Source organism: Elgaria multicarinata, chromosome 19, assembly GCF_023053635.1.
Source record: "Elgaria multicarinata webbii isolate HBS135686 ecotype San Diego chromosome 19, rElgMul1.1.pri, whole genome shotgun sequence".
In the NCBI taxonomy this organism is placed as follows: domain Eukaryota; kingdom Metazoa; phylum Chordata; class Lepidosauria; order Squamata; family Anguidae; genus Elgaria; species Elgaria multicarinata.
The window spans coordinates 12,503,978-12,531,505 of NC_086189.1; the positions used below are offsets into that span (position 1 = coordinate 12,503,978).

The following is a 27,528-nucleotide window of genomic DNA, read 5'->3' on the forward strand; positions in this document are numbered from 1 at the left end:
GCCAGAAAGATTTGCAAAAGAAACAAGACTGGATTATTATTATTATTATTATTATTTATTTATATAGCACCATCAATGTACATGGTGCTGTACAGATAACACAGTACATAGCAAGACCCTGCCGCATAGGCTTACAATCTAATAAGTTGTAGTTAACAATAAAGAGGGAAGGAGAATGCAAACAGGCACAGGGAAGTGTAAACAGGCACCGGGTAGGGTAAAGCTAATAGTATAGAGTCAGAACAAACTCAATATTTGAAGGCTATAGGGAAAAGAAAAGTTTTTAGCTGAGTTTTAAAAGCAGTGATTGAGTTTGTAGTTCTCAAGTGTTCTGGAAGAGCGTTCCAGGCGTAAGGGGCAGCAGAAGAAAAAGGACGAAGCCGAGTAAGGGAAGTGGAGGTCCTTGGGCAGGCGAGAAGCATGGCATCAGAGGAGCGGAGAGCCCGAGCGGGGCGATAGTGTGAGATGAGAGAGGAGAGATAGGGAGGAGCTAGACCGTGAAGAGCCTTGAAGGTCAGTTGTGTAAAACTGAGGCCCTGCCCCTTCCTCTCTCACAGCCCTGGGAGCACCCCTAACGGATGGGTTGGCCATTGGCCCGTAGGTAACGGATGGTCTTCAGTTGGCTGCCAATTAGTTTCCGGGTGAAGTATAAAGTGTTGGTTATTACCTTTTAAGCCCTACATGGTTTGGGTGCAGGCTACCTGCGGGATCGCCTTCTCCCGTACAATCAGGTCCTCTGGGAAAGGTTTGCTCCATTCAGCCCAGGGACGGTGCCAGACTATTTTGTGCCCTAGGCAGGTGAGCTGCTTTCACAGACCCACCCCCACCCCCACCCCAGCATACCTGGGCATGGGGCACCATCTCGCCCGCCCAGCCAAAGCAAAGCCAGGATGCTGGGGTGGGGGTGGGACTGGCGGGCAGGCGGCTTCGGACCGGCGCACCCGGCCGGAAGCCGCTCTGGGAGAGTGACTTCCGAGCGCGCTGCTCTGAAGCCGCCCGCCCGCCCCCCTATCCCAGCGTTCTGGCTTCGCTTCGGCGCCCACCCAGCTGAAGCGAAGCCGGGACGCTGGGGCGGGGCGGCGGCTTTGGAACAGAACACCCAGAAGCCGCCCTCTCAGAGCCGCTGCGGGAGAGCAGCTTCCAGGTGCGGTGTTCGGCGCCCCCCTTACCTTGGCGCTCTAGGCGGCCGTCTGAGAGGCTTCTATGGAAGCTCCGGACCTGATTCAGCCACAACTGTTACCCGGAGGACCTTTTCTTCTGCCGCCCCCAGACCGTGGAACGGCCTGCCGGAGGAGATTCATCAGCTTAATCCTCTCTCTGAGTTTAAGGCAGCCGTGAAGACTAGTCTCTTCCAGCAGGCCTACCCAGATGGATTTTAAACCTAAGATTTTTAAGATGCTGCGACTGTTATTTTAATATTGCATTGGTTTTATATGCTCTTTTAACTAATTTTATGTATAATATTGTGATTAGTGTTGTTCCCCGCCTCGATCCAGAGGGAGAGGCAGGTAATAAATAAATAAATATATTATTATTAATTATTATTATTATTATTGCAAGAAATTAGAAAAGCAGTAGGATCTGGTGCTTCACAACTGTGGCTCCCCACCCCTTAACTCTCTGTTTAGTTGAAAGCCATGACTGTTTTTTTCCCTCTCACTTCCTCCTTGATTAACATCCCAGCTCCCAATTATCGTACTCTGCGGAAACTGAAGTGCTTTCCCCATGACCTCAGGCCCGTTTTGGGCTATTGTCCTCATTAATTTAGGGAGCTGCAGGCAAAGATGGAAACCAGGTCATCCTCAGCTACTAACACAGCTCCGCAACAAGACAGGGCCATGGAGACGGATTCTAGGGCAGGAGGGGAGGATAGGAAGGCCACGGGCTGTGATGCCGTGTTGAAAGAAAGCCACGGGCTTGTCTACTTTCAGAGGATACTGCTTGGATAGCCTTGTCTGGTATGATGCTTGCAAAATGTCAGAGGCCTCCTTTCCAGCTCTTTCTTAGCGTCCCATAGTTCGTGCAGATTTCTCTACCCAAACACGTTGGGGTAACGGCATTCACGCAGTCATTACATGCTCGTTTTATTCCCAATCTGAATACTTTATAGCCTGCTGAGGCCTGCTACGGAGCCGTGGTTGCCAAGAGTGCAAATCCCTGGTCCAAATCCCTCATCTGTCGTGAGGGCAATGCCGGGCAATAAAAATCCTGGTTTCATCCTAGCTCTGAGCGAGTAAATGCGAGGAGTCAGGAACCGGGCACGGGGCACGGAGCTCTTCAGGCGCTCCGTGCGCATTGGGGGTCAGGAGGGGAATGGGTTTTTTGTTTGTTTTACGTTGTAATTTTCGCTGGAGTGCGAGTGTGCTCCAACTCTTCTTGGTTTTTTTTAAAGAAATTGCCGCTGCGACAGGCACGATGCCCAGGATGTCACATGGCTAGGGTTGCCATACGTCCCGGAAACCTGGGAATGTCCTGATTTCCAGGAGATTCTGAAATGTTCCGACCGGCTGGGCAAGAATCCCGGATTCCTGGTCCAGCTGGCCGGAGAAATTCTGACCTCCAAAATGGTGCCTTGAGCCTGCTTAGTGGAGCGGCGGCAGCAGAGAAAAAGATGCATCAATCTGGCGCCTTTTCCAGAGCATCACCGCTCCTCCACAGGCTCATATGAGTCACTCACCGTGACTCACCTTATTGCACCTGCGGATGCGTAGAAGAGGAACAACAGCGAGGAAAGGCGCACGTGCGCTCCTCGGGCTACCTGAGTCCTATGCAATGCAAAGCAGTTTGGTGAGCTTGGCTGGTTGCGGTCAGACCTTTAGGGTAAGCGTGGGGTGGAGCTGCTGGGTTATTTGTGGGAGAAGAGAGTTTTGTGGGGGACAAGAGGGAGGGAGCGAGTGGGGGACGAGGGGGTAAAGGAGAGAAGGGAGAAAGGAAAGGAAAGTCATTCCCCCAAAAATCGGCCTTCAAAAATCCACCTCGTTGGATTTGGGTTGCAAGCCTCAAATCTGTTACATGGAAGTAAGTTGCAGTGAATTAAGGATGTCTGGTTTTACAGTTGTTGATGTTTTAATTGAAAAAATGGGCTTTGCAAAAATTGGACTTTCCCTAGACCTTTATATATTGCTCAGTTTTTTTAAAAAAAAAATCCTACACACACACACCCCCAAAAAAATTGTCCCGGTTTTGTGGATTCAGAATATGGCAACCCTACGCGTGGCCCATGTGGACTGAAGGGGGAGGATCTCGTGATTAACATATCGTGAGATCCTCCCCCTCCCCTCCTCTGGTGTCGACGTGCCCATCTCTCTCCCCGTGTGAGTTCTCAGAAGCCTTTTTTGCAACAAGCGTACACTCTTACCTGAAACACAGTCAGAATGGCAGTGGGGAACGTATCAAAGTTGGTGGTTGGCGTTTCCTCTTTAAAATGAAACCTAGGAAAGACGCAGAGAATTCATATTAAGGCAGTGCACACATACGTAAGAGCCTTACAAGAAGAAATGTGGCGCCGTGACACCGAATATCCATTCAGTCCAGTTTCCCACTTCCCATAAATACCTTCAGGAATCTCCCAAGCAGGGCTTGAAGGCAATGGATAGCCCATGCTCTGTGCACCCCGTGCGCCCCTTCCCCAGCAACTGGTATTGGGGCTGAACTCACTGTCCTCCAAAGAGTTGCATCCCCAGCAAAGCAAAGACGACGATGAAGAGGAAGAGGAGGAAGAGCAAACTGATGATGGACTTCATTGAATTCAGCAAGGAAACTACCAGGTTCCTCAAGGAGTTCCAGTACCTAGGATGCCAAACCAAAAGATGGACACATCACACGTGTCGTGTCTAACCCTACTGCCCCTGTTTCGGGAGAAGGGGTTTCAGGTAATCAATCAGAATCGGATTCAGAACTGGAAGACGCAGCACCAGACACCAGCCAGGCCATACCAGTGGGGGAGGAAGCTCTCACAGGAGATTCCTCAGCTGGAAATCAGCCCACTCCAGAGCTGATCTCCTCAAGGCCAAATCGTACACCCTCAGAGGGAAACACTAACTGATGCTAGAATCTGCCGGAAGCTCAAATGCACAGCCATGAGAAAGTCGGAGAGATTGCGCCGGAAACTACCACCACCCCAGGCGCCTTGAAGCTACAAGCATTTGAGAAGTAACTTCTCTCTCTCTTCTTGAACGGGACAATTGTCTTGCTTAGTTTGTATAGTAATTGCTTAGGGCTTCGTTTCAAAGAGGTTAGACTCTATTCAAGTTAAAGAGACGTTTGTTGCTTAACAAAGACTTTGTGGATTACTTAGCAAGCCTCATCATTTGCCTCCCATTGAAAGTATGAGGGCTTGAGAGAGACACGACAACACGGAGGCTTCTTCAGAAAAAGGAAAGAGCAGGACCTGTTGAGTCAGCAGTGGCGCCTCATTTAGTAAAGTGGCCAGAGGGACGCAAGACAGCAGATGGGGGGCAAAATGTATTTCACCTCGGACACAGTCCTCTGGGTAATAGTTGTCAGCCTTGTTTTCGTTGGCTGGAGTAAATTCTCCCCGGAGGACCTGAGTGTGCGGGGCGGATTGTACGGGAGAAGGCGATCCCACAGGTAGCCTGGACCCAATCCATGTCGGCCTTTAAAGGTGATAACCAGCAGTTTATACTTCACCCGGAAACTAATCAGCAGCCAGTGAAGAGATTTTAAGAATGGTGTGATGTGGTCCCCACTAGGTGACCAACCTGGCTGCCATATTTTGAACTAGTTGAAGTTTCCGGACTAGGCACAAAGGTAGCTCTATGTAGAGCACATTGCAGAAGTCGAGCTTCGAAGTTATCAGCACGTGAACAACCGCCTTTACCTGCATCTATACGTACAATTCAACATATGCATATTGTATGCAAAACAGTGGCCCCTTTTTTGAGGGTGTTGGGTAAGTGGTCACCCTGCAAAGGTGCCTGAACATGTAAGCCTACAAAGACAGTGAGAGTGCATGCCTGGAAATCCCTCATTTCAAAAATGGTTTGACATAGTATTAAAATGGCGTTTTCCCCCTAGCATTTTGATTTCCTGTTCTCTCTAGACAGGGCATTCATTAGTAAAGAATCATTCATCTTTGCAGTTCTTTAGCTTGGTGCACCAACATTTCCCCATGCAGGTCTTCCATTCAGAAGGTTATGGGGCAGAGAGAGGAACTGAAAAACATCTCTGTGGGAGGGCTGGGGTGCTCTACCAAGGTTGTACACGGTGGGCCTGTTCAGACAACAGGCTAAGCCTTTTGCAGCAAATAGTGAGTGTGTTTAAACCATGGTTATGTAGCCACCACGGTAATGGTTCACACAATATGCTATGCCATAGTGTTTAGCTCAACATGCTTAACCATCATGGCTTCGTGTGTCATCTGAACAGGGTCAAACACGTGGAATTTTTTGCAGGCGGTCGGGTGCAGGGATCCATTCTACCCCAATGCACTTGCCACTGCAGGGAGAAAGAAGAAGGCTTTTGGAACAGGTATTGGGAAGGGCGAGAGGGTGAGAGAGACACAGAGCATCATCAGACGGGGGGAAATCACGTTTCCCTACCGTTGCTTTGGTCTCCTGCTGCTGTCCCACAATAGAGGAGCAGCTTCCCCTTTCTTCACACAGGGAAGAAAGAGGAAGCAGCAGCAACCACGTGACCCATTCAGGGGGGCGTTTTTATTGCACAGCAGGAAAAGGCAGCAAGTATCATTACAGCCCCCAAAGTTGGATTTTCCAGGTCTTATTTTGTGACGGAAAAAAGAGCAGAAGGATTGCGGCATCGTCAGAATGTCCCACGAAGAACTGCGAGTGTGCAATAAAACACTCGTCTGAAGCAGCTCAGAGAGGGAGGCAGAAGGACAGGCAGAACTATCCCCAAATTAAGGCCCCAAATTCAACTGCAACCTACTTGGTGACCTTGAAAATCCTCAGCAGCCGAAGAGCCCTCAATACGCTGATGCCAAAGGAAGTCCCAGGTTTCACAGCAGCCCAGATGACTTCAAAGATGCTCCCCACAATCACCTGCGAGAGAAAAAGGAGGGAATGCCCTGAGATGGGAGGAAGACGGTGGCGTGACACAGACCAGAAAGGAACGTCGAATTCTGCAAACCTCTTCAGCATGTGCAGAGGCCAGGCCCGGGAATCCCATCAATCTGTGCGATTGCCCCCCAAAACAGACAAATCCGGACAGGATTTGGTATTCATTGCTCTAGGGATCAGTATCCTGGAAAAAAAATCTCATTTTTGAAATGTAAGTATCCAGGGCCAGATCTACACCAAGCGGGAGAGAACACTTTTGCGGTGATCCAAAATGCCTCCACGTGAAAGGACCATTTATACACAGGCCGAGCAATTCCCCTTTGGGCCAGAACGATTGGACACCTCGGATTTCGACCTTGTGTCCCTCCAGATGTTGCTGAACCTCAACTCCGAGCATCCCTGGCCATAGGCTGGGGTGGATGGGAGTTGGAGTTCAACAACGTTTGTGGAGCCACAAGCTCCTCACCCGTGATTCAGAGAGATGGGAGAGCAAATTCAAACACATCCTTCCTACGCAGAGAGAAAATGGTTCAATCCCAACCTGAAAACGCAACAACCTTATACAGCATTTGCAAGGCAACGAACGGTCGCCACAGCCATAACGGTGCTGATGAAAGGACCGCTGGAGACGCAGAATTGCCATTAATTTGCATGGTGAAGACAGTCTGATTTCTACCGTGGAATAGATTTATTTTATAGCAAACAGATGGGGCAGGCATATGCCTTGACTGCCAACCAGCCTACATGGATATGAGCCCGAGGGGTGGGTTTGCTAGATCCCTTCATGTGCCAAATGACAGAACTGGCTGTTCACTGGGTCAAAGCGACGCATCCTGCTGCTAAGCGTTTCAGCCTGTCTCAAGGTTCAAGCCTGCAAAAGCGCCCTGAGCCTGGGATCAGAGAGTTGTCAGGATGGGCTCTGCCATTAGAGGGAACTACAAGCAAAACTGTCAGACCACGAGGAACCCTCTAGGAGCTCCATAACACCTACATTTTCCCCCTGGTATGCACCTGCAATTTCCACCTCTGTTTCATTCGTGCGTCAAGCACTGGTCACTTCCACGTGCTCGCATGCCTCCCCTCAATCTTCTCTTCTCCAGGCTAAACATGCCCAGTTCTTTCACTCTCTCCCAGTTTCTTAGTCACTACCCTACTCCAGCTACTAGGGCAGCACGATACTATGCCTGCTTACTCAGAAGTAAATCCCACTGAATTTCAATAGAGCCTGTGCTGCCCAGAACGCTTCAGCTATTGGGCGGTGTAAAAATACAATAAATAAATAAATATTTATTGAGGGGAGACATGAGAGCACTCTTCAAAGTCTTGAAAGGTTGTCACACAGAGGAGGGCCAGGATCTCTTCTCGATCCTCCCAGAGTGCAGGACACGGAATAACGGGCTCAAGTTATAGGGAGCCAGATTCCGGCTGGATATCAGGGAAAACATTCTGAGTGTTAGAGCAGTACGACAATGGAACGAATGACCTAGGGAGGTGGTGGGCTCTCCCACCCTAGAGGCAGCCAGACAGTCATCTGTCAGGGATGCTTTTTTATTTATTTATTTATTTATTTATTTATTACATTTCTATACCGCCCAATAGCCGGAGCTCTCTGGGCGGTTCACAAAACCTTTAAGGTGGATTCCTGCATTGAGCTGGGGGTTGGACTCAATAGTCTTATAGGCCCCTTCCAACTCTACTGTTCCATGATTCTATGCCCAAGTAAGTGTGCCTGGAATTGTGGCACGGCCTTGGATGGTTAGGCTCAGGCTGGGAAATACCGGACTAGGAAGAGCAGTGCGCCTGACCCTTGCCAGCTAGAACAGCAGCTTCTCCTCCGTACCGTCAATGAGAATCGCCTGATGTGCAGCATTTGGCTTTGAAGCCTGCCAGTGAAGCAGCGAATGAGTGTCAGTCGTGCTGGTGGAACTGGACACCTGCCAATGGCCGCGTTGCTGTCCCTGAAAATGAGAGCTGGCGAAGGCCAGGAGGGTGCCGGAACCCCTCTGGGGCCCATCAGAGCAACAGCTGTCAAAGAGGCAGCAGCAACTTTTGCTAGCACGTTGGCAAGGACTTTCCACCGGGCAGGCTGCCTGCCAAAACCCCGGGCTGCTTGTGTTCCACAATTCTGCACCAGTGCAGAAAAGCCACGGAATGGCTGCGGAATTGAGCTTCACTGGCCGCGTTCAGACAACACGCTCAGCCATGCTGCTTAACCACAAAATGGTTAACGGAATGCATGCATTCCGTTAACCATTTTGTGGTTAAGCAGCATGGCTTAGCGTGTTTGTCTGGACGGGGCCAATGTAATATATATATATACCAATCTCCTCGCTCTCACTGTTATTGTGAAAACGGCCTCAGGAGTGCATTGGAAACCACCTTGTGAGTCTGGTGGAGATCTTCAGTTCCCAGGGAGCGCCCTCCCGACTCACTGAACTACACTGGGGAAAGAGGAAGAAACCATGCAAAGCAAGCAAATGTTCGCCAACCGTCTTGCACGAAGGTAAGCGTGACACTGCACACAGAAGAAGCAAGTAGCGCAGCAAAGCTAGGAAGAGTGCAGTTCCTTCCAGAAAGCAATAGGGGGCAGGTTTAATGCTCAGCATCTCCAGGAATGGCTGGGGAAGGCCCCTCTCTGGAGAGTGGCTGCCTGTCAGTGTAGGCAACACTGGGATTGATGAACCAATGGTCTGACTCTGTTCTAGGCAATTGCCCATGGAGCCATTCTTCACAAGGGCGCGCAACGGGCCTCGGTAGCCTATCAAGGAACCACCTTCTATCTGCAGATGGGTGAAAGAGCCATCTTCAAGACCACCAGGATTCTCTGAACATCGTCTCATCGCTGCTTGCTCTGCGCGAATGGGAAACTCCAGCAAATCGAGCAGCAACTGAACATGAGATTTGAGTGAGTTTCCGCTAATTTGTGCAAATTTTCTAATTTGTACCGCTTTCCCCCTTTGGCTACAGCAGGGCTGATGCCACCTACAGAGGAAATTTGCCCAAATTGAACGGGGAGTCGGGAAGGAGGTGAAAGAGAGCACGTGTTCAACGATTTGTGGACGTTTTCGATGGACACGTGCTTGCACTTCACGTAGAAGATCAGGAGACAACCCCTAAACCCAGGGGCAGCATGTGGAATATCTTGATTGCACAGGCAGGGCTTCCAATGTTCTTGTCTTACCCCAAAGTCAAAGCAGTTGAATGAGGAGTGGAAGTAGTTCCTTGGCCCCAGGCCATACATCTTCAGGGACATCTCGGTGAGGAACAGGCCCAGGAAGACAAACTCTGCGAAGTCTAGAAGAAAGCAGCAGAGAGTGAATAATTGATGAGACTGTGGGTGATGATTTCAGGTCACCGGTACACCTAGGGGGGACCACATTACACCAGTTTTAAAATCTCTTCACTGGCTGCCAATTAGTTTCAGAGCAAAGTATAAAGTGTTGGTTATCACCTATATGGTTTGGGTCTAGGCTACCTGCAAGATCGCCTTCTCCCGTACAATCCGCCCCACACACTCAAGTCCTTTGGGAAGAGTTTACTCCAGCCAACAAAAACTAGATTAACAACTGTTACCCAGAGGACCTTCTCTTCTGCAGCTCCCAGACTGTGGAACGGCCTGCCGGAGGAGACTCGCCAGAGAACTCGTAAACCGCCCAGAGAGCTTCGGCTATGGGGCAGTATATAAATAAATAAATAAACTTAACAGTCTACTAGCATTCAAGAAAGCTATAAAGACTGCTCTCTTCCGGCAGGTCTATCCAATGGAATTTTAAGATGTTTTTAAAATGTTTTTAACAATGTATATTATGTTTTAATTTAGTTTTTTGTATTTTATCATTTATTGTTATTCCCCGCCTCGATCAGGGTGGAGAGGTGGGTGAGAATTATTATTATTATTATTATTATTATTATTATTATTATTATTATTATTATTATTATTATGGCAACACATCTCCACCACGTGCAGCAGAACCTGCCAGTGGTGGAAGAAGTCACGCTGCATGGGAAGACATTTGATCTAAACTGGGATAGGCAACCTGGTGCCGTCCAGTGGTTTTGGACTACAACACCCATAATCCCTCGCCATTGGGACATGCTGAGTGGAGCGAATGGGAGTTGCTGTCCAAAACATCTGGAAGGCACCAAGTTGCCTCCTATGAATTAGCACTATGGATGCTTGAAGATTTCGAAAAGTCCGCATTTGGAAGTGAACAGACCTGATTTGTACCTCCCAATCTAACGTGTGGATTGGGACACAAGTTTTTCTTCCAATTCCGCACTCAGTAGTGTAGCCAATCAGTCAATCTTTATTTTCAGTCAACAGACCATTATTATGGTGTATAGGTACACAGATGTTAATAAAAAATATATGATGGTAAAAAAAGAAAAGAAACAAAATCTGTAAAAATGCTCATCAGTAGGTTTACGAGAATAGCCAGATTCAAAAATTTGGCCACTTGCTCAGTAATAGGCTTATTGGCAACCAGGATGATCAGGGGTCTGGAAACAAGACCCCATGAGGAGAGACTGAAAGAACTGGGCATGTTTAGCCTGGAGTAGAGAAGATTGAGGGGGAGACATGAGAGCATTCATAGTGGCTCCAAATGTGGACCTACAGTGTAGGGAAGGCACAGAGGTAGAACCCAGTCAATCCAACCGGTACTAGAATTGAACTGGATTCAGAACTGGGGCTGCCTGGGAATGTCTGCCGGCCTCCTCTCTCCACTATGACAGCATCTGGTGATTTCTGATCTGCGACTGGAACCTGCAAAATCCTGCATATTTTGTATCCCTGGGTGGCTCAGCTCATTCATAATGCAGAATGTTCCCTTGCAAGCAAGCGCAACGATATAAACTTGGAGGATGGTGTAACGCGATCAGTTCCCAGGAAATTAATTTTAAAAAGATGCAGACGACGTGGTGCCAGTGAACAAAAACACACAGTGGACAGCTGTGGGGGACACCAAACATAAACACGGAGACAAGACATTTCAAATAATCTGCTAAAGACAATGCTGGGCTCCAAGACAGAGTCTCTGTGTTTCACACTCCTGTTCGAAACAATCCACAGGGGCTGAACCATTCACAACGGGCCATACAAATTATAATTGCTCAATGATTTGGCACAGACGCCTGCTCATTTCTCTTGTCCAACAGGCCCATTCAGAGCTGGCATCTGGAGCCAGCCACAGATGGCCTCAATGTACAGGTGGGCCTCTTCCGTGTCCCTGTGGTCACCAGCTGTTCTGATCCCTAGACCTTCAAGGGGGGCCCTGGGGAGCCATGGAAACAAGAGACCATGACCTCAGGGCTCATCACCCCCTCCTCAGGGGACAAAGTTGTGGAGTTTGAGGAAGAGTCAGACCATGGAAGGGAAATACCCTCAAGCTGGTCTTGGAGGTCTCCATTGCCCTAGAAGCTCTGACACCAGAGGTGCCTATTCTGCCAACACCTCCCTGGCCTGAGGAGGTCACATCACCACCCTTCAGCTCAGAGAACTCCATCCCAGAAGCTACAGTGGAACAACTGTCTCTCCCATGGCCTAGGAGTCAAAGGTTATTAAACAGGCAAGGGCCTTTTAAGTAAAAAGACTCCTCCCACTGGGGGCAGAACTAACTACCCAGACTGAGCTGTGGCACCATCTAAGTCTCCCAGTCTAGAGGCAGCTGTTGCTGAAGCAACATTCCTAACTGGCACCATCTAAGTCTCCCAGTCTAGAGGCAGCTGTTGCTGAAGCAACATTCCTAACTGGCACCATCTAAGTCTCCCAGTCTAGAGGCAGCTGTTGCTGAAGCAACATTCCTAACTGGCACCAAGTCTCCCAGTCTAGAGGGAGCTGTTGCTGAAGCAACATTCCAAACTGGCACCATCTAAGTCTCCCAGTCTAGAGGGAGCTGTTGCTGAAGCAACATTCCTAACGGGCACCATCTAAGTCTCCCAGTCTAGAGGCAGCTGTTGCTGAAGCAACATTCCAAACTGGCACCATCTAAGTCTCCCAGTCTAGAGGGAGCTGTTGCTGAAGCAACATTCCTAACTGGCACCATCTAAGTCTCCCAGTCTAGAGGCAGCTGTTGCTGAAGCAACATTCCAAACTGGCACCATCTAAGTCTCCCAGTCTAGAGGCAGCTGTTGCTGAAGCAACATTCCTAACTGGCACCATCTAAGTCTCCCAGTCTAGAGGCAGCTGTTGCTGAAGCAACATTCCAAACTGGCACCATCTAAGTCTCCCAGTCTAGAGGCAGCTGTTGCTGAAGCAACATTCCTAACTTGCTCTAACTTGACACAGAGCTGTCCCTCCTGAATTTCATGCCTTGCTGGACCAATGGCCTTGCATGGCTTGACTCTGCTTTGTGTCGCCTGGATCTGATTGCTGTGAACTCCTCATTTGGACCGGAATCCTTGTTCTATTAGGACCAGAGTGGGACATGAGGATGGGTCCCCGAAACAACCATCTGCTCATCTCCCATGACAACAGCTCCTGTTTTCCACCATTCCCTTCAGCTGATGGATCAGGATCAGGATCCCTTCCGATACTGCCCTACCCATCTAATTGAAAAATGCAATTCTGTGTTGTTTGGCCTTCCTCGGAGCTAATTTAATCTACCTTTAACAGAAGCATTTCATGATACAACAGGATGAGGGGAAGGGAGGGCAAGGCCTGCTACAGATAGTTTAATTTAATTTTTAAAATTTGTACTCCTGGCAAAGGCCACGCTCACCCCCTTTCTACCCAATACATTCGAATTAGGTCGTTAGCAGCTGTTTTTGTGTCAATCACTGACAGATTAATTCCATTTTCACGTTATCACAACGTCCGAGGTCATTAGGAGCGGGCACAGCAAATGCGATAAAGCAGCCTTCCCCAACCTGGGGCCCTCCAGATGTGTCGGAGCCCAGCCCATCTGGAAGCCACCGGTCAGGAAAGGCTCATAAAGGAAAGAGACGCCCAACTTCCAAGAAATTGCGCCTAAAATATTCAGCAGGCACAAAGACACACATTTGTTTTGAAGCTTTCCCTCTCTCTGCATATTGATATCCTCAGGGATATCCATGCTATGGCTTCAAAGGCACGCGCAACGTAACAATGAAAAAAACACTAATTATATAACGTCAACGGCTACATAGAGTGCATGACTGAACAGGGATGCACTTTGCCCATTCAGCCTCATAAACATCAGAGGTGCTAAGGCAGCAAATTTCAAACTGAAGAAACCAGTTTGGGGTTCATCACAACTTGATTGGGGGCTCAAAAGTACAACAGACAGCTTGTTTGCCACTACTGATCTTACCCTACAATCCACCATTGAAGAGGGATGTTTGATGCTTTCTAAGGCTCATCTGTTCACCCAGGGGAACAATTAACTGATGGGCCAGAATTTACATTCACTTCAGTGCAGTTCTTTTCGGGGCATCATTCAAAGCATTTACACCCACATATCCACAGGTGCATGGCACGCAACCCCCGCTGTGCTCCATGTGGTCCAGTTCTGGGCACCACACTTCAAGAAGGACGCAGACAAGCCGGAGGGGGTTCAGAGGAGGGCAACCAGGATGATCAGGGGCCTGGAAACAAAGCCCTGTGACGAGAGATGGAAAGAACTCGGCATGTTTAGCCTGGAGAAGACAAGATGGAGGGGAGACATGAGAGCACTCTTCAAGGACTTGAAAGGTTGTCACACAGAGGAGGGCCAGGATCTCTTCTCGATCATCCCAGAGTGCAGGACACGGAATAACGGGCTCAAGTTTTTAACTTCTGTAAACCGCTCAGAGAGCTTCAGTTATGGGGCAGTATATAAATCTAATAAATAAATAAATACAAGAAGCCAGATTCTGGCTGGACGTCAGGAAAAACATCCTGACTGTTAGAGCAGTACAACAATGGAACCAATGACCTAGGGAGGTGGTGGGCTCTCCCATACCAAAGGCCTTCAAGAGGCAGCTGGACAACCATCTGTCAGGGATGCTTGAAAGTGGATTCCTGCATTAAGCAGGGGGTTGGACTCGATGGCCTTGTAGGCCCCTTCCTTCAACCATTTTATGATTCTATGATGGAAGCACCATCATATGTCTCAGTGCCGCTCAACCAAGAGTTGAGAATTAAATTGCAGAAGGCTGGAAAGTAGGTAAAACTATGTGAATCGATCCTAGGTGAAACTAGAAAAGGGCTAAGCTAGGATCAGAAGAAAGCAGTGCTGGATCTTGTCGATCATCCTGGAAGCCATGGGGCAGGTTAGTAACACCCCCTTCTCCTGCTATTGCTCTCCATGAGTTCAGTGGGGTGAATAAGGGGGTTCTGTAGAGCCCTGAATGCTAATAGTAATTGACAGAAACTACCTTTCCCCCCACCCCACCGTGAATTTGTCAAATCCCCTTTGAAAACCACTTACATCAGTGGTGACATCCTACATCTTAAGGCCGCAAATTCCATAAATTGATTGCGCATGGTATGAAGAATGACTGTCTCTTGTTTGTCCTGAATTTACTGCTAATCAATTTCACTGGGTGAAGATTAAGGGAAGACGTGACTGTGGCCTTCAAACGGCGGATGAGCTGCCACGCCATAGACAAAGCAGACTTGTTCCCTGATGCTCCGGAGGGCAGGACGGAAACCAGTGGATAGGAACTGCAGGGAAGCAGCTTTCAGAGAAACCTTTGGGAAATCTCTCTAATGGCAAGAGCTCTTTGACGGTGGAACCAACTGCCTTGGGAGGTTCTCCTTCAAGTGGAAGTATTTAAGCCGAGATTGGACACAGACTGGAGAAGAGAAGATTGAGGGGGGAGACATGACAGCAGTCTTCAAATTCTTGAAAGGTTGTCACACAGAGGAGAGCCAGGATCTCTTCTGATGGGCTCAGCTGCAGTAATCAAAGCTCTCCTTTCAGAGCCCTACTCCTGAGGAGATCCTTTCTCCCTGAGGAGACCTTTTCTGCAGGCGAGCACTCCGTCATGTCGGAGCCTTTCTCGCCTGTCACTCCCAGGGGCCAAGGGGCTGCTCAGCCTCTGCCTCAGAGTCCCTTTCTCCTGGCTGGGATGGTCCTGCAACTACCTCCCCTGAGGGCTCAGGCTCCTGTGGGTCTGATGGTGGTCTTTGGTCTGGGGCACCCTGGGCTTCTGGGGCCTCTGAGGAGGACCCCTCAAGTAGGGGCATGAAATCCCTGTACATCCAAATGACACACAGGGGATCCTGAGAGCAGGCAGGGACGATCCCTCCATTTGCCTGGGATAATCCTTTTGTATCCAGCCAATCAACCAATCCATGTTGACTAAGGCTGATGGGAGTTGTAGTTCAAAGCATCCGGAGAATGCTAGGTTGAGGGCTTCTGCTCTAAACCAGAAATGCCTTCTGATCATCGTCGTCTGAAATGACATCAATGAGCCTACAGGTTTCTGGAGAGAGTTGTACCTGTGTCTGAAATTCACAAAACAGATCCTCTTTGGCGAAGGCAATGGGCTGGTGGCTTTTACAGGCACATGAAACGAAAACATTTCGTATTCTTCCTTCCTTTTTTTTTTTTCTTTTTTGCCGCGCACCTGCGGTTCCTCTTTCAACGTGCTTGAAACAGTCGGATGCGTCAAGCAGAGGAAGCTAATCAGAGCATTTCAACAAATCGAAAGCAAGAAAGAAGAAGAAGATGATGATGATGAAGTGGGAGAGCAGGGACGAGCCAACGCAGACCCCACAGGCTCTCAGCAGCACCGAAGTTAATTCGTAACGTAATTAAATTCTCCCCAGAGGAAGAGACGCGATTGAATTAGAGGCGCCCAAATCAGGCTTTGGCTGTTGCCAATCCTCCGGGAGCAGAACCTGCTGCCTCCCCCATTGAAGTTCACACATCTTGCTCAAAGTCCAATTACAGGGACCTTCTACAAAGCCAGCTAATTAGAGGCGGCTGCACTGCCTCTCTTGTTCTTCCCCCAAGAAGGTTTATTGTGTAGGGACGCGAAAGCCGCCCGTGGAAAGTAATCCCTTCCAAATGTAACACCGACGAAGGTCAGAGAAGAGCCCTGCTGGATTGGCGCGACGCCAGGTGCTTTTGGGAAGTCCACCAGTAGCAGCGGATAGGATTCCCCCCCCCCCAAATCTCGATTCAAACTGGCTCAGAATAAGCTGAGGTGCTCCACTGTCAAAACGGAAATATCCAAGCTCGTCCTAATCAAATCTGTATCAAGTCAGGACCTTTTCTTCTGCCGCCCCCAGACTGTGGAATGGCCTATTGGTCAACTTGATGTTTGCCCTGTCCTGGGCGGGGTTGCACTCCCCCTAAAGGATCGGGTCCGTAGTTTAGGGGTGCTCTTGGATCCAGAACTGTCACTTGAGGCACAGGTGAACTCAGTGGCAAAGAGCACCTTTTATCAATTTAGGCTGATATATCAACTGCGCCCTTATCTGGACAGAGATAGCCTAGCTACAGTTATCCACGCTCTGATAACCTCTCGTTTGGATTACTGCAATGCGTTATACGTGGGGCTGCCTTTGAAAACGGTCCGGAAGCTTCAACTGGTACAAAACAGACCAAGCACGTTTACTAACAGGGACTGGCCGACGAGACCACATCACGCCAGTCCTTTTCCAGCTTCATTGGCTGCCAGTCCAGGTCCGGGCGCGATTCAAAGTGCTGGTATTAACATTTAACGCCCTAAATGGCTTGGGGCCAGGCTATCTGAAGGAACGCCTCCTCTCATATGTAATGTACCTGCCCGGACCCTAAGGTCATCCTCAGGGGTCCTTCTCCGCGAGCCCCTGCCAAAGGAAGGGAGGCAGGTGGCTACCAGGAGGAGGGCCTTCTCTGCTGTGGCACCCCGGCTGTGGAATGAGCCCCCTAAGGAGGTTTGCTTGGCACCTACACTATATGCTTTTAGACGCCAGGTGAAGACCTTTTTATTCTCCCAGCATTTTAACAGTCTATAAATAAATTTTAACTTGGTGTTTTAAATTTGTAATTTTGCATTGCTGCTGTTTTTATCCGGTTGAGCTTTTATATTGTATTTTATATTATGGTTTTATACTGTTGTTTTATACTTTGAATGCTTTTAATTTTTGTGAACCGCCCAGAGAGCTCCAGCTATTGGGCGGTATAGAAATGTAATAAATAAATAAAATATAAATAAACCTAACTCTCTCTCCAAGTTTAAAACAGCTATAAAACTAGCGTCTTCCGGCAGGCCTACCCAGATGAATTTTAAGCCAAGAATTTTAAGATGTCTTGATTGTTGATACTGTATTGGTTTTATAGGCTCTTTTTAATTAATTTTATGTATTTGATTTATATTGTGTTGTTGTACTAATGTTGTTCCCTGACTCGATCTACAGGGAGAGGTGGGTAATAAATTATTATTATTATTATTATTATTATTATTATTATTATTATTATTATTATTATTATTGAAGTGATGGGGTTTGATGCCTTCCATACTTGGACTATTATAAGTCTCCAAGACCTCTCTTCCTTCCCCACCCTCTCTCCCACCCAATTAAAATCTGAGACAGTGAAGTATGCTGTCGTAAGATGCATTTTTGCAAGCATTTCTCCTAATAAAATGCACTTTGCTGTGTTATATACAGAAATGTGTGTATTTTTGTGCACACTTTCTCCTAAAATATGCCATGTTGTATGCATTTATTTTATTGGAGAACTGCTTTTCAAAATTTGCAGAACTGCAAATCCAGAAGGATCGCTGCACTGCGGCTTGCAGATCGGTTTGGGAAGTGCAAATTAGATCAGTTCATATTAAAATGCAAGATGAATGAATTTCTTCCCAGTTTCTATTTCTATGTAAGCGTTGCAACCAGTCATGTGGCAGCTTTTCTCAGCCTGGTGCCCTTCCAAGTATGTTGGACTACAGCTCCCATCAACCTCAGCCAGCACAACCAGGGCCATCCCTTCAAAGCGCTGCCATTGTGCAGGGTGGACAGAAAGGAGATCTCTGGATCGTTTGGACCTCAGCTCCTAATGTTCCTGACTATTGGCCATGCTTCAAGGGGCTTCTGGAAGTTGAAGTCCAAAAGTTCTAGAGATGTACCTTCTGCCCACCCCTGGCATAGAGACAAGGGTAGGCCTAGGGGCATGCATGCATGGGGAAAGGGCTTCATGGCACAGTGGAGGGGCAACGAAGGTAGGGCGTGGAGAACTCAGTCAGTGTGGCTTTGAGCCCAGGATGAGCTCATGTGAAGGGTTCTCATTTCTTTAGCTGAGGAGGGTCCATAGCTCAGTACTCTGCAGCGATTGTCCCTGGTATTTCTAGTTCAAAGGTTCAGGTAGCAGGTGATGGGCAGGAGGCTTCTTTGATGGAGACCAGCTGCCAGTTGGACTACATAATACTGAGCCAAAAGGATCAGTCGTCTGACACGGCATAAAGCAGCTTTCTATGCCTATGGCTCATGTGAAAGGCAACAGGAGTGAATGGGAAGTGGAACAGGGAGAGGGCCATTTCTGTGGTGGCCCCTCAATTATGGAACAATCTCCCCGATGAGGCCCGCCTGGCACCAACATTGTTATCTTTTCTGAGGATTCTCAGTCCTGGGCCGGGATACCTGAGCCCTCACAGAAGTTACGTGGGGCCTTGCGGTTGCTTTGTTTTGCTTGGAAGACGCCGTCCTTTGGCTGCCTTGCCACAAATACGTTTCAGCACCCAACTGCCATTCCGGCTTTGCCAGTAGCCTCGGCACATGAGTCGAAGCACCTGCACGCTTCCAGTGCTCCCTGTCTTCCGTCTTCTCCGCAGCCTCAGTGCTGCTGAATTATTATCCACTTTGTGAAGAAAAATTGGCCTCTTTTTCTGTACAGAGCCCATATAATTTTTCACTCCATTTGTAATTAACAAGGACGTTCTTTTCTGACACCAGCTGGGAGATGAATATCTGCTCATAAAGTTCTCTTTTTTAAACACTCCGCCACAAGCATTTCTGTGCAAGCAAACGCTTATACTAATGGCGCCTTCTTTTGTGTATGTTGGGCTGGGGATGATGGAAGTCTTGACTTTAAGAGCAAAATGCTCAAAGCCCTGGGTCTGGGTGAACCCCTCAAGCTCCTTTTGTCCTGAATTCACTTAGTGAAGTTTAGCACAACTGAAACAAATTTCTCACCCATCTCTAGTCAAATTCAGCAGGGCAGGCACCACATCTTAGCATCGATAGAGAGGCCCAGGGCCCTTTGGGGATCATAGAATCATAAAATAGCAGTGTTGGAAGGGGCCTACAAGGCCATCGAGTCCAACCCCCTGCTCAATGCAGGAATCCACCCTAAAGCATCCCTGACAGATGGTTGTCCAGCTGCCTCTTGAAGGCCTCTAGCGTGGGAGAGCCCACAACCTCCTTAGGTAACTGATTCCATTGTCGTACTGCTCTAACAGTCAAGAAGTTTTTCCTGATGTCCAGCTGGAATCTGGCTTCCTTTAACTTGAGCCCGTTATTCCGTGACCTGCACTCTGGGAGGATCAAGAAGAGATCCTGGCCCTCCTCTGTTTTGTATTTGATAGCTCTGTTAGAATCATAGAATCTATGAATCATAGAATCTATTCTATGAATCATAGAATAGCAGAGTTGGAAGGGGCCTATAAGGCCATCGAGTCCAACCCCTGATCAATGCAGGAATCCACCCTAAAGCATCCCTGACAGATGGTTGTCCAGCTGCCTCTTGAAGGCCTCTAGTGTGGGAGAGCCCACCACCTCCCTAGGTAACTGATTCCATTGTCGTACTGCTCTAACAGTCAGGACGTTTTTCCTGATGTCCAGCTGGAATCTGGCTTCCTTTAACTTGAGCCCGTTATTCCGTGTCCTGCACTCTGGGAGGATGGAGAAGAGATCCTGGCCCTCCTCTGTGTGACAACCCTTGAAGTATTTGAAGAGTGCTCTCATGTCTCCCCTCCATCTTCTCTTCTCCAGGCTAAACAGGCCCAGTTCTTAAATCCACACTCAGTTATGCTACTTGGAGCAGTCGCAATCTGTCCGCCTAACGTACCTCAGAGGGATGTGGTGAAGATAAAATGGAGGGGACCATGCCTGCGACTATACACAGCATCACTCCCCAGGTGTCTCTGTCATGTGCATCTCCTGCCATGGTCCTTAAGCCTACTTTTTCACCATGCTCATGGCCTATTATGAGTTTTTGGGGGGCTATTTCTGTAAACCTCTTTGGTCCCATTTTACTTACGTAGCCACATTTGTAGAATGAATTTGTGGTTAGCATTAGAGCATCCTTCCCCCAACCTGGCGCCCTCTAGCTACTCGGACTACAACTCCCATCATCCCTAACCACTTGCCATGCTGTCTGCAGCTGATGGGTATTGTTGTCCAAAACATCCAAAGGGTTGTGGAAGGGGTGATGATGGATCAAGTCTTTGTGTATAAGGATGCAAATCACATAGAAAGAAGGGGAGATACTTTTTAAATGAACGAATGAAACATTATGCCAATCTGAGCCAATGGAGGGAAAATGGCTTCATAATATCATTGAAGACTCCTACTGAAGAAAACAAATTAGCTATGAAATGGTCCCCTGGGTCCCCCAACCTGATACGATGGTAAGGATGGATGGTAAAAGGCAGCAGCCCAGGGCCTTACTTACACAATGCGGTGGTGAGTCCCTCTGGCTGGTCATAATGCACAATGGCGACACACATCGTGTTCAGGGCCACTACACAGAGGACCATCCAATAGAAGCTCTGAGCTTTCACCATTCGCCGGATGAAGAATCGGAACATCTTCTCCTTTCTGCGGAAGTAGGAGGAGCTTTCGTTCTTGCTGCTCTTAAGGCTGGCACGGGCAAACGGAGACCCTGTGGGCAGTGGAGGGGAAGAAGGTGGAGTCATTGCTTATAAGGAAGTTAAAGACAAGGAGGTGAAGGGGTGCGAAATGCCCTCAGGCACAGAGTGTGGAGCATCAAACTGAAAATGCTCCAACAACATCATACCTCCGGCATGGCTTAACCCTCTAAAATGATTAGACAAATTCATGGAGCATATATCTTTCATTACCCACGGGCAAGGTCCAGGTATATCCCAGGTAATCTGAAGGAATGCCTTCTCCCATATTTTTTTTTATTATTTATTTATTTATTTGTTACATTTTTATACCGCCCAATAGCCGAAGCTCTCTGGGCGGTTCACAAAACTTAAAACCATAATAAAACAACCAACAGGTTAAAAGCACAGTTACAAAATACAGTATAAAAAGCACAACCAGGATAAAAACCACGCAGCAAAATTGATATAAGATTAAAATACAAAGTTAAAACAGTAAGATTTAAATTTAAGTTAAAATTAAGTGTTAAAATACTGAGTGAATAAAAAGGTCTTCAGCTGGCGACGAAAGGAGTACAGTGTAGGCGCCAGGCGGACCTCTCTGGGGAGCTCATTCCACAGCCGGGGTGCCACAGCGGAGAAAGCCATCCTCCTAGTAGCCACCTGCCTCACTTCCTTTGGCAGGGGCTCACGGAGAAGGGCCCCTGTGGATGATCTTAAGGTCCGGGCAGGTACATATGGGAGGAGGCGTTCCTTCAATATGTACCTGCCTGGACCCTAAGGTCATCCTCAGGGGTCCTTTTCCGTGAGTCCCTGCCAAAGGAAGTGAGGCAGGTGGCTACCAGGAGCAGGGCCTTCTCTGCTGTGGCACCCCAGCTGTGGAATGAGCTCCCTAGAGAGGTTCGCCCAGCACCTACATTATACTCTTTTTAACACCAGTATTTTAACAGTTCATCATCTTAGTCTTTTAACTTTGGGGTTTTAAATCCGTATTTTAAATCTGTATAAAACTCTGCATTGCTGCTCGGTTTCATCCTGGTTGTGCTTCTATATTGTACATTTATATTGTGCTTTTTATACTGTTGTTTGTGTTAGACTTTGAATTGTATTTCATGGTTTCGATTTTTGTGAACCACCCAGAGATCTTCGGCTCTTGGGCAGTATAGAAATGCAATAAATAAATAAATATCCTGCCAATTACCAGATTGAAAATGTTAACTCAGTGTGCAGCTGCTGCGAAAAAGGCAAATTCCATGTTAGACATAATGAGAAAAGGAATCAAAAACGCACTGGTTATCTCTCGGTTGGACTACTGCAACCTTCTTCTCTCTGGCCTTCCTTCGTCTCACATCAGTCCGCTGGTCTCTGTCCATCACTCTGCCGCTAAGATCATCTTCTTGGCCCCCCGCTCTGACCATGTCACTCCACTTCTGAAATCTCTTCATTGGCTTCCAATTCACTTCAGAATCCAATATAAACTTCTCCTACTGACCTTCAAAGCTCTTCACGGCCTAGCTCCTGCCTATCTCTCCTCTCTCATCTCACACTATCGCCCCGCTCGGGCTCTCCGCTCCTCCGATGCCATGCTTCTCGCCTGCCCAAGGACCTCCACTTCCCTTACTCGGCTTCGTCCTTTTTCTTCTGCTGCCCCTTACGCCTGGAACGCTCTTCCAGAACACTTGAGAACTACAAACTCAATCACTGCTTTTAAGACTCAGCTCAAAACTTTTCTTTTCCCTATAGCCTTCAAATATTGAGTTTGTTCTGACTTTACACTGTTGGTTTTGCCCTACCCTGTGCCTGTTTACACTTCCCTGTGCCTGTTTGCATTCTCCTTCCCTCTTTATTGTTTACTACAACTTATTAGATTGTAAGCCTATGTGGCAGGGTCTTGCTATTTACTGTGTTATCTGTACAGCACCATGTACATTGATGGTGCTATATAAATAAATAATAATAATAATAATAATAATGTCATGCTCCCCTTATAGATATTATAGAGTTGGAAAAAGTGCAGAAAAGGGCAACTAAAATGATCAAGGGCCTGGAGCATCTCCCCTATGATAGAGATGTACATGATAGAGATGTACAGAATTATGCATGGTGTGGAGAAAGTTGATAATATATGTCATAATATTAGAACTCAGGGTCATCCTATGAAGCTCATTGGTGGGAGATTCAGGACAGATTTAAAAAGTACCTTTTCACATAATGGACAATTAAACTTTGGAACTCACTTCCACCAGACGTACCGATGGCCACCAGTGTGGATGGCTTGAAAAGTGGATTGGACAAATTAATGGAGGAGAGGCAGCATGCCTCTGTACACCAATTGATGGGAAACATGGACGGGAGGGTGCTGTTGAACTCATGTCCTGATTGTGGGTTTCCCATGGGCAGCTCACTGGCTGTTGCAGAAAGAGAATGCTGGACAAGATGAACCCTTGGTCTGATCCAGCATGGCTCTGCTTATGTTCTTATGTTCTTAGATGTTGGAGACAAACCAGGGTGTGCACCTCACTTCTGTGATTCCAGAGGCAAACGGCGGACTGCTTTATAGCTGTCATGTCTAACCCTATTGCCACTCTTTTGGAGAAGGTGTTTCAAGTAATCAATCAGAATCCTATTTGGACCTAGAGGAGGAGGCGCCAGACACCAGCCAGCCTGTACCAGTGGGGGAGGAAGCTCTCACGGGCGATTCCCCAGCTGGGAGTCAGCCCTCTCCAGAGCTTGTCTCCTCAAGGCCAAATCCTACACACTCAGTGGGAAGTGAGCTTTCTTCCGGAGGAGAGCACCCCGACAAACTAGCTGATGCTAGGGTCCGCAGGAAGCTAAAATGCACAGAGCGGAAGGAAGGTGTGAGAAAGTCAGTCCGACTAAGATTGCACCAGAACCTGCCTCCACACCAAGATCTCTGAAGTTATGGGTGTTTGGGAAAAAGCTTCCTTTTCTCCTTGGTCGGACAATTGTCTCGCTTAGTTTGCATAGTTTTGCCTAGGGGGACGTTTCCAAGTGGTTAGACTCTCTTCAGGTAGAAGAGATGTTTGCTGCTTAATAAAAGCTTTGTGGATTACCTGGAAGGCCTCGTCATTTGTCTCCCATCGAAAGCAGGGGCTTCCTGAGAAACACGACAATAGCAGACTGTTGGTCTATAGCAGGGGTGGAGACATGTTATGACATGAAGGGCCTTTGACCCACAAAGGAAGTCAATTGGGGATTGCAGCTAATGGTGGGTACAGCCACAGTTGACGGTGTGTGGAGTTTCCAGCAGTGCATTGGTCTCCGCTATCCCATCTATGGGGAACCTTGATCTGAACCACCAAAGCAGTTCTGGTTGTGTTCACATCTACTAATCACAGAATCATAGAATAGCAGAGTTGGAAGGGGCCTACAAGGCCATTGAGTCCAACCCCCTGCCCAATGCAGGAATCCACCCTAAAGCATCCCTGACAGACGGTTGTCCAGCTGCCTCTTGAAGGCCTCTAGTGTGGGAGAGCCCACTACCTCCCTAGGTAACTGATTCCATTGTCGTACTGCTCTAACAGTCAGGAAGTTTTTCCTGATGTCCAGCTGGAATCTGGCTTCCTTTAACTTGAGCCTGTTATTCCATATCCTGCACTCTGGGATGATGGAGAAGAGATCCTGGCCCTCCTCTGTGTGACAACCTTTTAAGTATTTCAAGAGTGCTCTCATGACTCCCCTCAATCTTCTCTTCTCCAGGCTAAACATGCCCAGTAACGATCTTCACAGATGACCAAATTTTAACCTTCACTTACCCTCGGGATTTGTTGCAGCGACGGAAATAGCATTGTGACTCAGTTTGCCAAATGTTGGAGCTGATTAGATTCACATGGGGCTGATCAATCCAGATGATCACATTAACCTTAGCATATTACGTACTAATGAGCTTTCTGGGTGTGCGCACGCAACCCTATCACTGATTTAGTTAGCTGCCACAGCAAAGAGAGCAAACAAACTCCAACAAACTATTAGTTTCTCATTTCATGATTCAAACTGCACCATTTGAACAAGCCAGGATATTAAGGCAACTTTAAATCATGGCTTCATGCCATCTTGTTCTAAACTTAGCCAATAACCATAGTTGCCCAGTTCAGATGAAACAGGAAAGTACGGTTAACGGAAGACTTCCAGGGCGGAATCTACATTACTGTTTTATAACGGTATTGAAGTGCACTGACAACTGTTGGGGCCCACAACCATTCCATGTACAGTTTTCAACCCGCTTTCAAAGTGTTATATCCTGCTTGGTGTAGTAGGGGCAGCAGAGGCAAACGTTGCCTCTCCATCCTGTGATCTTTACTTTTTAACATTAGATAGGCTTTTCAGCCTGTCCAGCGAGGACACTTTGAAGGGGCAGGGAGGAGGCTGGAAGAGACTCAGGATACATCCTATCTTGGCCTCTCTGGACCCCTCCCCTCCTGGCCCACTGGAACAATCTTTCTCCATTCTTGAAGGTCGGTTTTCTGACCTCAGAGAGGCAGCCAGCATGGTTTGCTCAGCGCCAGCTGAGAGGGGTCAGGGTTGGAGGGATAGATCTCCTGCTTCCTCCTTCTGAGAACATAAGAAGAGCCCTGATGCTGGATCAGACCAAGGGTCCATCTAGTCCAGCACTCTGTTCACACAGCGGCCAACCAGCCATCGGCCAGGGATGAACAAGCAGGACATGGTACAACAGCAGCCTCCCACCCATGTTCCCCAGCAACTGGTGCACACTGGCTTACTGCCTCGAATACTGGAGGTAGCACACAGCCATCAGGACTAGTAGCCATCAATAGCCTTCGCCTCCAGGAATTTATCCAACCCCCTTTTAAAACCATCCAAATGGGTGGCCATCACTACATCTTGGGGTAATGAGTTCCATAATTTAGCTATGCGCTATGTGAAGGACTTCCTTTTATTTGTTCTGGATCTCCCACCAATCAGCTTCATGGGAGGACCCCGGGGCTTTATGGGATGATCCCGGGAAATGAAGACGAATCACCATCTCCCACTTGGGAGGGGAGAATCCAAGCCACCGTATGGTCCATGGGGCGCACGCCCAGAGATTATAGGATTGATCTCTACAATGCTATGGGGCATTTTGTCTCCTTCACTGCGACGAAGTAACACAGCTTTGCTACTGGAATGCCTTTCTCTCTCTTTTTTTTTTTTAATAAAGCAAATTCATTCAGTCGCCATTCATCACTTTAAAATGTGATTATGAGTTCTTGCAAACAACGTTAAGAGAATTATAAAGCAACTTGCTTGGTTAACAGCCAGCAAGAGGCCTTTACTCTGCCGGTCAGCACGTTTGCATACCAACTTGTAATTATGCAGTACGTTTTCTATGAGCCTCATAATCACATCTGAAAAACAGCCGGTATTAAAACTCTATCAGGTAAACGTCAAGCAGGGCTGCCGATGTTTCATGCCATGCCGGTGTGGGAATTTCTAATCGGATCTTGACCTCAGGGTCTGGAGAAAAGTCTACTAGGGAGGGCATGACCCAACCACAGTGAAACACTTTTCATGGCAATGGGAAACGTTTAAGCATATGCTTAACTTGGAAGAACTTTATTTATTTTATTAAATTTATTTATTTATTAAATTTATATACCGCCCCATAGCCAAACCTCTCTGGGCGGTTTACAAAAGTTAAAAACAGTGAACATTCACTGTAGTGTGCAGATAGTCAGTTAGTGTATATTAAAAAACAATCCTGATAATAAAGAAAATTCAAGAGTGAAGGTGTGAGAGAAAGGAAAGCGTGTATGAGAAGAGAGAAAGGATTGGATGAGAGGTTTTAACAAGGGTCTGAAAACTTTTATTATGAAACAAAGTTTGTGAACATTGAAATAAATTTTTATTCAGTTTGTTTTACTACCACCAAAATCCCACGTGTCTCCTTGGCATTTATCATCTGCAGTTATATCCATATAACACCCGTTCTGACATTCATTCACCATCAGCACCTGTAATTCACAGTGCATTATTTTATTCCTGAAATTATTCCTGTTTAACCCCTTTCTCCACATAGTTTGTAGAAAGGTGGTTGTCCCTCGCCTCAAGCTCATAAAGTGGTGGTGCTTAGCTTGAGCAGGGAGTGTCCGCGGACAGGCCGGTTGTAAATTATAGGTGCTGATGGTGAATGAATGTCAGAACGGGTGTTAAATGTATGTAACTGCAGATGATAAATGCCAAAGAAACACATAGGATTTTTGTGGTAGTTAAAACAAACTGAATAAAAATGTATTAAGGTTCATAAACTTGTGTTTCAAAATTAAACTTTTCAAAACCTTTTAAAAACCTCTCATCCAATCCTTTCTCTCTTCACATACACGCTTTCCTTTCTCTCACACAATCGCTCTTCAGCTTTCTTTATTATCAGTACTGTTTAATATACATCAGCTGACTATGTGCACACCACACTCAAAAGACACCCCTCTATACACTGATCCTCAAACTCTCCAGAACAAAATGATTAAAATTTATTTTAAAAGTTCACAAGCTTTGTTTCAAAATAAAACATTTAAACACTTTTTGAAACCTTTCATCCAATCCTTTCATTCATTCACATACGTGCTTTCCTTTCTCTCACATAATCACTCTTGAACTTTATTATCAGTATTGTTTATTATACACAAACTGTCTATCTCTACACCCCACTCTCAAAAGACACCACTCTCTACACTGAACCTCAAACTCTCCAGAACCCAAGTACTCTACACACAGAGAGCTAAAGCACTAAAGG

At 47.4% G+C, this 27,528-nt stretch overlaps 1 protein-coding gene across 1 annotated transcript in view; it reads right to left on the minus strand.

Annotated features, from left to right (window-relative positions):
• Positions 1-27,528, minus strand: part of CACNA1B (calcium voltage-gated channel subunit alpha1 B) — a 292,665-nt gene that overhangs the window by 126,302 nt on the left and 138,835 nt on the right. The window contains exons 12-16 of the mRNA XM_063144790.1: positions 20,603-20,812; positions 9,220-9,332; positions 5,908-6,020; positions 3,658-3,789; positions 3,359-3,431 (exon numbers count right to left, since the gene is read on the minus strand). Coding sequence (XP_063000860.1) covers positions 3,359-3,431; positions 3,658-3,789; positions 5,908-6,020; positions 9,220-9,332; positions 20,603-20,812 — 641 coding nt within the window. The remainder of the gene's footprint in view (positions 1-3,358; positions 3,432-3,657; positions 3,790-5,907; positions 6,021-9,219; positions 9,333-20,602; positions 20,813-27,528) is intronic.